This window comes from Sus scrofa, chromosome 3 (assembly GCF_000003025.6).
Source record: "Sus scrofa isolate TJ Tabasco breed Duroc chromosome 3, Sscrofa11.1, whole genome shotgun sequence".
Lineage (NCBI taxonomy): Eukaryota > Metazoa > Chordata > Mammalia > Artiodactyla > Suidae > Sus > Sus scrofa.
Window position 1 is genome coordinate 125,081,885 of NC_010445.4, and position 12,093 is coordinate 125,093,977.

The window sequence follows — 12,093 nt, forward strand, 5'->3', positions numbered from 1 at the left end:
AAGGCAAGGAACGAGGAGTTAAGGCAGAGTAAATAGAGCACAGAGTCATTGTTAAAAACAGGAAGGACAGAGATTTAGAAACGTGTTTTCTCAGGCATTACAGCCTCATGCTTTCTGTGCGCTGGAGGACGTGCTGCTTTGCAGCCTTTCTTTGGAATCCCCTGGACTCTGTCATCAGGCAGATTCTCTTTCTGAAAATTTTCTTCTTGAAACTCAGCTCCCGACACCTGGGGAGACTAAGTACGTGGAGAATTCTTCTAAAGGGAAGCAGGAACTGGCTTTTTCCTTATTGAACGACGTGAAACCCAGCACAAAGTTCAAATTTTATTAACACTGCTTATTTTCTTTAAAGAACGTTTGTCAGAAATTCATATGCATGGAATGCTCGTTATAGAGCGACGTGCGTCCCCTCAAAACATGTCTTATAAGCCCCACCCCCAAGGGACTATGATTATGTATCCAGACGGAAGATTAAGTGTCACTGGGTCATAACAACTTGGCCAAAAACAAGACAATCAGGAGACCTGGTTCTGCCCCTAAATACCCAGGGACGTAAAGGTGAGATAGGGGCTTTTTACCCTAATGTTTGCTGGTCTAGAAGGGCTTAGGGAAGAGCCTGATGGAAAGTTTTAAAACACGTGAAACACACTCCTTTTCTCTTCTTCCCACTACTCCGTGAGAGGAACATTCTCGAAGGACTGGGAAAGCATGATGTCATGAAGAGGAACCTGACAGGGACAAAGGAGCTCCTTGAGGACATTAGTGAGTCACTGAAACAGCATTTAGTGAGAAGATGAAAGAGCCCTTTGGCAAGAATAACAGCTGCAAAATGTTCGAGGGCTGGCAAATTTTTTGATGAGTCGTCTCTGGGATCACACGTAGCAGCAGCACCGCACAGAGCACGTGGAACACATGCGATGCCCGTCTATGCTGCCGGTGTCGAGTTTCACACAGATTCGCTCAGTCTTCACAGAGATTCTGCAGTGCAGATAAGATTTGTTTTTCTTTTTGTGGCGGCACCTGCAGCATATGGAAGTTCCTGGGCTCTGGGTCCAATCAGCTGTAGTTACAGGCTGATGCGACAGCCAGGCAACACCGGCCGGAGCTGCATCTGTGGCCTACCAACGGATCCTTAACCCTCTGAGCGAGGCCAGGGATTCAACCTGCATCCTCACAAAGACAATGTCGGGTCCTTAACCCACTGAACCACAGCAGGAACTCCTAGATAAGATTTGTTTTAATGCAGAAATGGATTAAGAGAGGATAGTAAATAACTGCCCAAGGACACACAACTAGTAAGTAGAGGCATCCAGTCCGGTTCCCAAAAGGAGCCCGTCGCCTGCCCAGCATCAAACTCCACTGAAGAATGTGAGCTCGGCTAACAGGCATCCACTCGCGGTCCCGCGCCGCCGCCGGCTCGGAGGCGCCCTTCGCTGGGCGTGCCCTCCCATTCTGGAGGTTCCCAGAGAGGAGGAGGTGCTCCCTAGCCGGGCAGCGGGCCCAGTCTCCGGGCAGTGAGAGGGAGGGAGCGCAGCCGCGGGAGCGGGATGGAGCCCAGCAGCCGGAGGCCCCCGGGGCCGAGCCCCGGCTCCGCGCTGAGCCTGGATGCCCGGCTGGGCGTGGACACGCGCCTCTGGGCCAAGGTGCTGTTCACCGCGCTCTACTCGCTCATCTTCGCGCTGGGCACGGCGGGCAATGCGCTGTCCGTGCACGTGGTGCTGAAGGCGCGGGCCGGGCCCCCCGGGCGCCTGCGCTACCACGTGCTCAGCCTGGCGCTCTCCGCCCTGCTGCTGCTGCTGGTCTGCGTGCCCGTGGAGCTCTACAACTTCGTGTGGTTCCACTACCCCTGGGTCTTCGGCGACCTGGGCTGCCGCGCTTACTACTTCGTGCGCGAGCTGTGCGCCTACGCCACGGTGCTCGGCGCCGCCTGCCTGAGCGCCGAGCGCTGCCTGGCCGTGTGCCGGCCCCTGCGCGCCCGCCGCCTGCTGACGCCGCGCAGGACCCGCCGCCTGCTGTCGCTCGTCTGGGCCGCCTCGCTGGGCCTGGCCCTGCCCATGGCAGTTATCATGGGGCAGAAGCACGAGCTGGAGACGGCCAGTGGGGAGCCGGAGCCCGCCTCGCGCGTGTGCACCGCGCTGGTGAGCCGCACCACGCTGCAGGTCTGCATCCAGGTAAGCGGGAGGCGCGCCCAGCCTGTGTTTTCGTCTATGGGGAGCGGACTTGGCTAAAGTGAGGCATTTTAGAGACGTCCAAAGAAGAATGAAATATTGCCATTTGCAGTAACATGGATGGACCTAGAGATTATCATACTAAGTGAAGTAAATCAGACAAGGACAAAGGTTCTTTTTTTTGGCTTTTTAGGGCTGCGCCTGCGTCATATGGAGGTTCCCAGGCCAGGGGTCTAATCGGAGCTACAGCTGCCGGCTTACACTACAGCCACAGCAACGCGGGATCCCGAGCTGCATCTGCGACCCACACCACAGCTCATGGCATCGCTGGATCCTTAACCCACTGAGCGAGGCCAGGGATCGAACCCACAACCTCATGGTTGCTAGTCGGTTTCGTTTCCACTGTGCCAGGATGGCAACTCCAGTCAAAGACAAATGTTATATGATATTACTTATATGTAGAATCTGAAAAAAATACAAATGAACGCATATGCAGAACAGACTCACAGATATAGAAAACAAACTTATGGTTACTAAAGGGGAAGGTGGGGAGCAGGAGTAAATTAGGAAAAAGAACTAACAGACACAAACAACTGCACATAAACTAGATGAGCAACAAGGATTTGCTGCAGAGCACAGGGAACTGCATTCAATATCTTGTAATAATTTTATGGAAGATAATCTGAAAAAATACGTATAACTGAATCACTTTGCTGTATACCTGAAACTAACACAATATGGTAAATCAACTACACTTCGATTTAAAAAATAAATAAAGAGAATTCCAGATTTAAATTCAAAATTCTGAACGTCTACTTTTCCTGCTTTGGCATGAGTGGTGACCAAATATGACCAGGTGTAAGAATTAGCTGGGAAGCTGGTAAAAATATAGATTTCTTGACCCACCCCAGGCTTCTGCTTTTTTTGTCTTCTTAGGGCTGCACCTGCACACATGGAGGTTCCCAGGCTAGGGGTCGAATTGGAGTGGCAGCTGCCAGCCTACACCACAACCACAGCCACAGCAAAATGCCAGATCCAAGACACATCTGCAAGCTACACCACAGCCTGCAGCAAGGCCCAAACCTTAACCCACTGAATGAGGTCAGGGATTGAACCCAAATCCTCACAGACACTAGCCAGATTCTTAACCCACTGAGCCACAGCAGAAACTTCAGCTTCTATTTTTTTATTATCACCCAACTTGTCGTCTTTAGATCCACAACAAGCTGAAAGAACAACTAGTTTAATGAGATGTTGTGCAGATATAAAAGAGAGGTCTGGGAGTTCCCTGGTGGCCTATTGGGTTAGGGATCTAGCATTGTCACTGCTGTGGAGCAGATTCAATCCCTGGCCCAGGAACTTTCGCCTGCCACGGGTGTGGCCAAAAAGGAAAAAAAAAAAGAAAGAAAGAAAGAAAAAGAGAGGCCTGAACATTCCACATTAATAAAGGATTGCAGAAGAAATACATTACAGAATTACAGACTAGATAGTGCCTTCACAAAAATATGGAAAAACAGGAAGTTAAACCCAATAACATGCCACTTACTTCTAAAGTTGCTTATTAAGGTCCCCTAAGGAGAATTACTCAGAATCCCTAATTTTTAAAAATCCACTTCCCATATCAGACATTTTTGTAAGTAGTAAAATTCCTTACCCCAATCTGGACCTGATAATGAAAGAAACCAAACCAAAACAAACACAAAACAAAGCCCACCAACAGTAACCGCATCATGGAACTGGTCAGGCCGGAAATCAGGACAACGGTCAGAATCATGACCTGAGACCTCAGCGGTCCAGCCACGTGCTGCTGGCCCCAGCACTGGCCCCAGCACATCCCGGCTACAGAGCAGCACAGGACACTCAGTCACCTCCTAGCATCCCAGCTGCCTCCACGCAGGCTCTGAGTTACAGGGAATTACCCAGCAGAATGGTCAGTGCACTGGTATTTTGCACTGATTTAAAAGTACTATTAAATATGTAGGGTTTCCTTTTTTTTTTCTGTACCCGTGGCATGCAGAAGTTCTCAGGCCAAGGATCAAACCCACACCACAGCAGTAAGTAGAGCCACAGCAGTGACAATGCCTGGTCCTTAACCCACTGAGCCACCAGGGAACTCCTTAGGTTTTTTTTTTTAAATGTTTGCAAAGAGGAAGAAGTGAGGAGAAGAGATCACTATAACACATATATTTTGAATTTGAAAAATTAAACATCTGATAAACAAGGTATATGCTGAGGGAGTGGCCCAAGAAACAGCAAAAAGACAAAAAAAAAGGTGTAAATGAGTGTAAAATACAAGCTGGATTTTAAAGACTTAGTTTGGGAGTATAAAATATCTTTTTTTTTTTTTTTTTTTTTTTTTTTTAGGGCTGCTTATGGAAATTCCCAGGCGAGGGGTCGAATCTGAGCTGTGTCTGTGACCTACACCACAGCTCACAGCAATGCCAGATCCTTAAGCCAGTGAGCAAGGCCAGGGATCAAACCCACGTCCTCATGGATACAAGTTGGATTCGTTTCCATTGCAACACAACGGGAATTCCTCTGCATTTGTTTCTAACTCACTTTTCTCCTTCTCCACCAGAAGTATAAATACCAGGAGTTCCCATTGTGGCTCAGGGGCAACAAACCCAATTAGAATCCACAAGAATGCAGGTTTGATTCCTGGTCCCATTCAGTGGCTCAGGGATCTGCCGTTGCCTTGAGGTCGCAGAAGCAGCTTGGATCCCGAGTTGCCGTGGCTGTGGTGTAGGCAGGAAGCTGCAGCTCCAATTCAAACAACAGCCTGGGAACTTCCAGATGCCACGGATGCGGCCCTAAAAAAGAAGGAAAAAAAAAAAGAGCATAAATACAAGTTCAAAATGTTCAGACCCATGTGATAATCTACCAGCTTCATCTTTTTTCAGTCATTGCTGGAGCCCTCTCTTCTGCTCCAGCCTCACTGGATGCACAGCTGGCACCTTGCAAACACCATCCAGTCCCTCTGCTCCTCTGTGGGGTACCGGATCGGGGGATCCCAGGTCTCCCTCTGTATTGGCTCCTAACCTTACTTTGATGGAACATGTGCTCTTGTAACCAACCTCCTGCGACCTGAGAAAGTGTCCAGAGAAAAGTTTTTGAGAATGAGCACGTGTGAAAATGTTTCATGGTATCCTCGCATTTCTCATATCATGGCTGGGCAGAAAATTGTAGGATGGAAACCGTTTCTCTTCACAAATTATGCAGCACCACGCTGTGATTTTCTGGCTTCCACTGTTGCTGTGAAAGCGTCTAATGCCATTCTGGGTCTTCATCCTTTGCATGTGCCCTGTTTTATCCCTTTGGAAGCTTTTGGGATCTTTTCTTTATCTCCAGGTGCGAAAAGTCTTAAGAATCTGCCTTGACGTGGATTCTTTCTTTCTTTCTTTTCTTTTCTTTCTTTTTTTTCTTTCTTTCTGTTTTTTTGCTTTTTAGGGCTGCACTTGAGGCACATGGAAGCTCCCAGGCTACAGGTCCAATTGGCACCTTGGCCACAGCCACAGCAACACCGGATCTGAGCCGCATCTGCAACCTAAACCACAGCTCATGGCAACGCTGGATCCTTAACCCACTGAGCAAGGCAGGGGATCAAACCTGCATCCTCATGGATACCAGCGTTCGCTACTGCTGAGCCACAGCAGGAGCTCCCACTGTGGATTTATTTTCAATCTTCGTTCCAGGTGCTTTTCCGTTTAGAAGCTCCTATCCCTCAATCTTGGGAAAACTTTCTTAAATGTGGTTTGGGTTCAGTTTTATTTTTTTTTTTCCATTTCCATTTGCTCTCCTCTGTTTTCTTTATATTTTTTCTCTTTCTAGAATGACTCTTATTTAGATGGTGAGCATCCTAAACATCCCAAATGTTCTCATCGTCTCTATTTTCATTGCTCTCTCCCTGCTTTCTGCGAATGTTCTCAACTTCATCTTGTAAACCTGTTGCTGCCCCCCCCTCCACCCCCACCCCCACCACTGCAGCTTCCTGGGCTTTGGGGCACAGCCTGTTGACCAGAGCGTCCCCAAGCCTAGGGCCATACCACCATAACCCTTGGAATTACCTTTTCAGGTGAATGTGCTGGTGTCCTTCGTGCTCCCCTTGGCATTAACTGCTTTCCTGAATGGAGTCACCGTCAGCCACCTGGCGGCCCTCTGCTCCCAGGTGCCCACCCCTTCTGCCACGGGCAGCTCTGCCCCCAGCCCCCTGCAGCTCGTGTGCGAGGAGAGGAAGACACTGTCCCTGGGCCGCCAGGCCAGCCTCGTGAGACACAAGGGCTCCGGCCGGATCCGTGGCCTCCAGCTCAGCATCCAAGTTCTCAGTTAAGTGCTCCATAACGCTGCCCGGACCCCAGCGCTTCTCCGCCAGCCCCTGGCCACATGACCTTCAGCAAGTTACTGCCTCCCTCTAGGCTTCATTTTTCTCTATGTCCCCAGGAGTTACATGGTCACCAAGAGCCTTCCGAAAGGTGATGTGGTGTCATTAGAGGCAGGCATGGGAGGTGTGTCCATGAACCTGCCCCCTGCTCCAGGGAGTGGCACACAAGTACAGGCAGGCGCCTGGCCACTTCTCAGGGAGGCTGGCCACACGGATGGCCATGAGGAGCAGATGCAGTTAAGGCCGTGCAGACCAGGAATTGTGGCCTCAGACCAGCTGGGTCTCCAAATCCAGTTTTCCACCAACTCTCCACCTTCCCAAATACAATACTGATCTGTTTGTTTTTGCAAGTATCCGGGCAAACTTGGCTTTGTAAAGGCCACTTGAAAGGCCCAGGAAAACAGAGGTCTGTGCAAGCTCCTGCTATAATCCAGGCCCTCACGAAGGTCTGGGGGATCCAGCAAGAGACTGGGTCTCTGCTGTCATCAAGCGCTGAGGTCTCATGTGCAGGACAGAAATGTAAGACCTAAGAGTAGCGTGATGTGACAAGTAACAAAAGCAGCACATGAAGGGTCTGCACTTCCTTCCATAGACTACGGGCCGTCAGTGAGTCAGTGTCCAGAAATGACAGGGGGACATGCCCCTTGAGATATATGTGCTTAGCAGTTGTCCGAGGATGGACCATCCAGAGCTTCTCAACTCCCGTGCTCATTAGAAGGATGCAGAGAGTCGTAAAATGCAGAGCCCTGGGCGCCCCCCCACCCGAGATTCTGACTCAGCTGGTCTGCGGTGTGCCGGAGCTTCCAGCCGATGTGGACACTGCTGGTCCAGCGGCCACGTGGGCTGGAGAGCAAGGGCAGGGGTGGAAGGAGGGAAGGGCAGGGGTAGGAGGCTGGGGGCAATGGGGGCAATTGGGAGGCTGCAGTCATAGTCTAGAGGAGGGAAGATATGGGCCCCTTGGGGTGGGTGCAGAGAAAGGGAGGAGGAAGAATGGGGAGCAGAGATGCTAGGGAGGAGCTTTTTCAATGACTGAACCTTGGGGTGATGGAAAAAGAAGATGACTCTCCGGCTTATGACTTGAGTGCCAGGTGGATGGCGGTGCCATCAGTCAGGAGGAGGGAGGGGCTGTAAAGGGCAGAAGGACTTTCAAGTCCTGTGGTCCATGCAGGTAGACCACCAAATGCCGAGTTGGGAATATATTCTAGTGGCTCCGAAGTTATAGATGTTATAGAAGTTTCTAGAAGTATGTCAGCGTACGGGTCAGGAATAAGGTGGTCATTTACTCGGAGGGTAGGGTAACACCAGGTCTGGGGACAGATCTAGATAAGGATGTATCAGATAACCTCAAAGGCCCCTGTCAACATGGAGCCTCCCAGGCCGAGTGCCTGGGAAATGCCGCTGTCGCCTTGGAGCTTCCTCCCTGGAGACGCAGTAACTGAGAACCTGTTTGCTGTCTGTCTGTCTCCCCCCACCTGCCCTGCAGGAGGCATCGTGGCCGTGTACGTGGTCTGCTGGATGCCCTACCACGCCCGCAGGCTCATGTACTGCTATGTCCCAGACGACGCGTGGACCGAGTGAGTGGGGAGGAGCCTGGCACACGGGGCGGGGCCACAGGGCGGGGCCACGGAGAGGGGGCCACGGGGGGGAGGGGCCACGGGGGAGGGGCCACGGGGGGCACGGGGGGAGGGGCCACGGGGGAGGGGCTGGGCCGCCTCTGCTCTCCAGAGGGACCCCCAATCCTGGCTTCTCTGGGAGTCTGGCCTCCATTCTAGCTGGTCGTGCCTGGTCTGTTATCTCAAAAGCTCTCAGCTCGGCTTGGAGCGTTATCTAGAAACCTCTCTGAACTGATAAGGCCACGTGAGTGGTAGTCGGGGGGGCCCCGAGTGTCCTGACTCCAGGATGGAGCGCGGCCTGCAGGCCAGGGAGCAGGGCAGGGCCGTGTTATTACAAGGAAAGAGGAAGGAAAACTCAGAACTATGACTGCATGAGCTTCCAAAGGCCCCGGAGACAGAGCCCAGGCCGTGCCCACCCTTTTACAGCACAGCCGGAGAAAGCAGAGGCACCATTCTTTCAGAAATCCCCTCGCCCGGATCTAAGTGGGAGTCAAACATCCGAGAAGAGAGAGTCCACGTGGCTTCCGAGAAAATAGCTGTGTCAACAGATGCCTCACTCTTGAGAGCGACCAGTGCCCCTCACGTGAACACACACACACACACACACACACACACACACGGCCCCTCCCACAGCAACAAGGAGTGTGGCTTCTCAAAAGGACTTTCTCATCTGAGTGAAGCCACTTCTCCTTGGCCACAGCCAGCAGCGCGAGGCTCCCAGTGTCTCGGGGCTGGATGACCGCCCTGTCCATTAGCAGGTGTGTCATGGTCCCAGCTGGAACGGGGACGCAAATGCAGGTGAAGTGCATCCGCCAGGGGCCGCTGGTGTCGATGGTACATTTCTTTTCTTGCTTTTTTTGTTTGTTAGGGCCATACCCACGGCCTAAGGAGGTTCCCAGGATAGGGACTGAATCAGAGCTGCAGCTGCCGGCCTACACCACAGCCACAGCAACGCAGGATCCCAGCCCCGTCTGCGACCTACAGCACAGCTCACGGCAACGCCAGATCCTTAACCCACGGAGCGGGGCCGGGGATCGAACCCGTGTCCTCATGGACACTAGTCCGATTCGTTTCTGCTGAGCCACGTGGGGAACTCCGACGGGGACTTTGCGCTTAAATTCACTTCGTGCTTCCCACTGGCAGAAACAGGCCTTGGTCACCTCACCCCCTGGAGGAGGGATGCGCTCTCCCGCAGAAAGGGGGGGAAGCGGCAGGCAGGCGGCAGGGCCTCTAACCCCGCCTTCCGGCTTCCCTTCCAGCAAACTCTACGACTTCTACCACTACTTCTACATGGTGACAAACACGCTTTTCTACGTCAGCTCGGCGGTGACCCCTGTCCTGTACAACGCCGTGTCCTCCTCCTTCAGAAAACTCTTCCTGGAAGCCCTGGGCTCCCTGTGTCGAGAGCGCCACCCCGTGGAGCCGCTATTCCGGGGAGCTCGGGAGCCCCGCCCTGGTGCATGCGGGGTCCGGCCCTGGGGCTCCCCCAGGAACCCCCGCCTGGATGAAGTCGAAGAATGAGCAGAGGAGCAACGACTGTCCTGCGATGCAGCACTCGGACGAGCCTCTTCATCACTAATAACTCAAGCCGCGCGGTCCGGCCGCCTGCGGGGACCCCCAGCTCTGCCACTCACCAGCTGTGCACCTGCAGGCAAGCCACTTACACCTCCGAGCCTCTGTCTCCTGTCCAATGGAGATGAATGAATAATACCCATCTTTAGTGTTTTCTGAAGAGCTATTTAGCACAGAGCCTGGTGCATAATAAAGAATACATTTTTGCTGGCTTCATTTTTGTTGTTACTCTTGTTACTATTATTAGTATTATTATTGCTGGCTCTCCTGGACATCTGCCACCCTCTTCTGTAGTTTTACACTCGTAGGTTGTGGGCTCGGATGTCCCGTGAATTTCCACAAATGATAAATCAGCAGTGCCCAGAAGCTCGCTGCAGCGTTAGATCAGCTGAGCTGCCGTCAGACTCTCCAGTCTCTCCCAGGAAGGGAGCAGCTGTTCACCCCCGCAGGAGAGTTCTGTGGGCTCTGGAAAGCCAGGGGCCACCAGCTGGCCTCTGGGGCCTCTGGCCTGTGTGTCTGCCTGGTTCGAGGCTGCGGTGCAGCCTGGGGACAGAGGCAGGGCTGCCTGCTCTAGAGACCAGCCCGCACAGACGTGCCCTGGGCAGCGCAATGCCAGGAAGAGCTGTATTCCCATCCTTTTTGTCGGGGAAGGCTCCCTCTTTTACTACAGGCCTCAGCCCCTCTCCTGCCTGCACAGAGCCAAGTTCCGCTCAATCGGCCAGCCAAGCTCCTGAAGGCTTGTGAGGCCCAAGCCCAGACAGAAAGGGTGGTTTTTCCCTAGGAGTGCCTAGAAGCCACTGACGCCACAGGTCTGCAAAGGGGCAGGAGGAGAAAAGTGGGGAGCAGAACAGAAGGCCCAAGGAACCGTTCTTTCTGCGAGTTCCCACTGTGGCTCAGTGAAAATGAACCCAAGCTTGGCTCGGCCGTCACCAAACTGCACGGGCTGGGAGGCTTAAACAAGAGACATTTAGTTTCTCCCAGCTTCGGAGCTCGGGAAGAGCAAGGTGCCGACAGGTTAGATTTCATCCTGATGCTGCTTCTAGCTGGGGGGCAGCTGCCTTCTCGATGTGTGTCCACCTGAGCTCTGTGCACGTGTGGACGGGAAGAGAGAGCTCTCTGATGTCACTTCTCAGAAGGACAATCATCCTATCGGATCAGGGCCCCATCCTTACGACCGCGTTGGGATGAACTGACTTAGTCAGTGATTACCTTTAACCACTTCCTTAGAGGCCCCATCTCCATGCACCACACTGGGGTCAGGGCTCCAGCACGGGAATTTTGAGGGGACATTAACATTAAATCCATAACGTCCTGTTAAAGTTGTTGTATTAAATGGTACATGAACCATGCAATTTTTCAAAAAGCCCAAACACTCTGATTGCAAAATAATCTGACCCTGAGGTTTTCAGGTAAGGGACTGGGCAAATATAGTACCCAATAATCAGTGTGTGATGATGAAATGAGAAAGGATGGAGGGAGTTCCTGCTGTGGCTCAGCAGTAATGAACCTGACCAGTATCTATGAGGACGCAGGTTTGATCTCTGGCCTCGTTCAGTGGGTTAAGGATCCAGCATTGCCGTGAGCTGTGGTGTAGGTCGCAGATGTGGCTCAGATCCCGCGTGGCTGTGGCTCTGGCGTAGGCCGGCAGCTGCAGCCTGGGAACTTCCATATGCTGCGGGTGCAGCCCTAAAAAGAGAGAAAAGAAAAGAAAAAAAAAAAAAAAGGAGACAGAAAGAATGGAAGTCCCTATCACAGCGCCTGGCTTACAGAAAATGCTCAATGAATACTCGTTGTCAGTATTGTCATTGTCATCACCCTAAACCTCAAACCGGGTAAAACCCAGCAGGTGGCCCTCACAGAAGGCTCTATGAACAGCAAAAATTAACAGAACCAAAATTTAAAGAAAAACAGATTGAGAAAACGATTTAAGAAAAGACGAGCAGTGCATAAGAAGTTACTTTACATGTTATCCAAAGACCCATACAAATCAGTAAGGAAAACACCAAGACCTCAAAAGCCAAGAAACACACGCGAGGAGATACGTTCAACCTCGAAAGTTCCTAAAAGGATGACGATCAAGACAATAGCGAGGCCACATTTTATAGCTCATACATTAATTTCAAAACGTCAAAGACAAGAGCCAGTGTTGCTGCCAGAAAGCAAACATGACCAGTGCTCAGAGACCAAAGGGAAAGAAAATCAGAGAGGTTCCCTCCCCCCGCCCTCACCCTCACACCCAGAAAGGCACTTGGCAGGAAATTTGGGGGGCTACAGAAATGAATTCACTAGACTTGACTTAGAAGTCACTTAGACCATGTGAGTTTGCTACGGAGGCGTCAGTGACCCAAGCAGGTGACCCTGC

At 52.0% G+C, this 12,093-nt stretch overlaps 1 protein-coding gene across 1 annotated transcript; it reads left to right on the forward strand.

The window, feature by feature from the left end:
• Positions 239-9,945, forward strand: NTSR2 (neurotensin receptor 2). Its single transcript, XM_021087826.1, has 4 exons — positions 239-2,171; positions 6,241-6,490; positions 8,030-8,120; positions 9,419-9,945. The coding sequence occupies exons 1-4, from the start codon at positions 1,548-1,550 to the stop codon at positions 9,678-9,680; spliced, it is 1,227 nt and encodes a 408-aa protein (XP_020943485.1). The 5' UTR covers positions 239-1,547; the 3' UTR covers positions 9,681-9,945.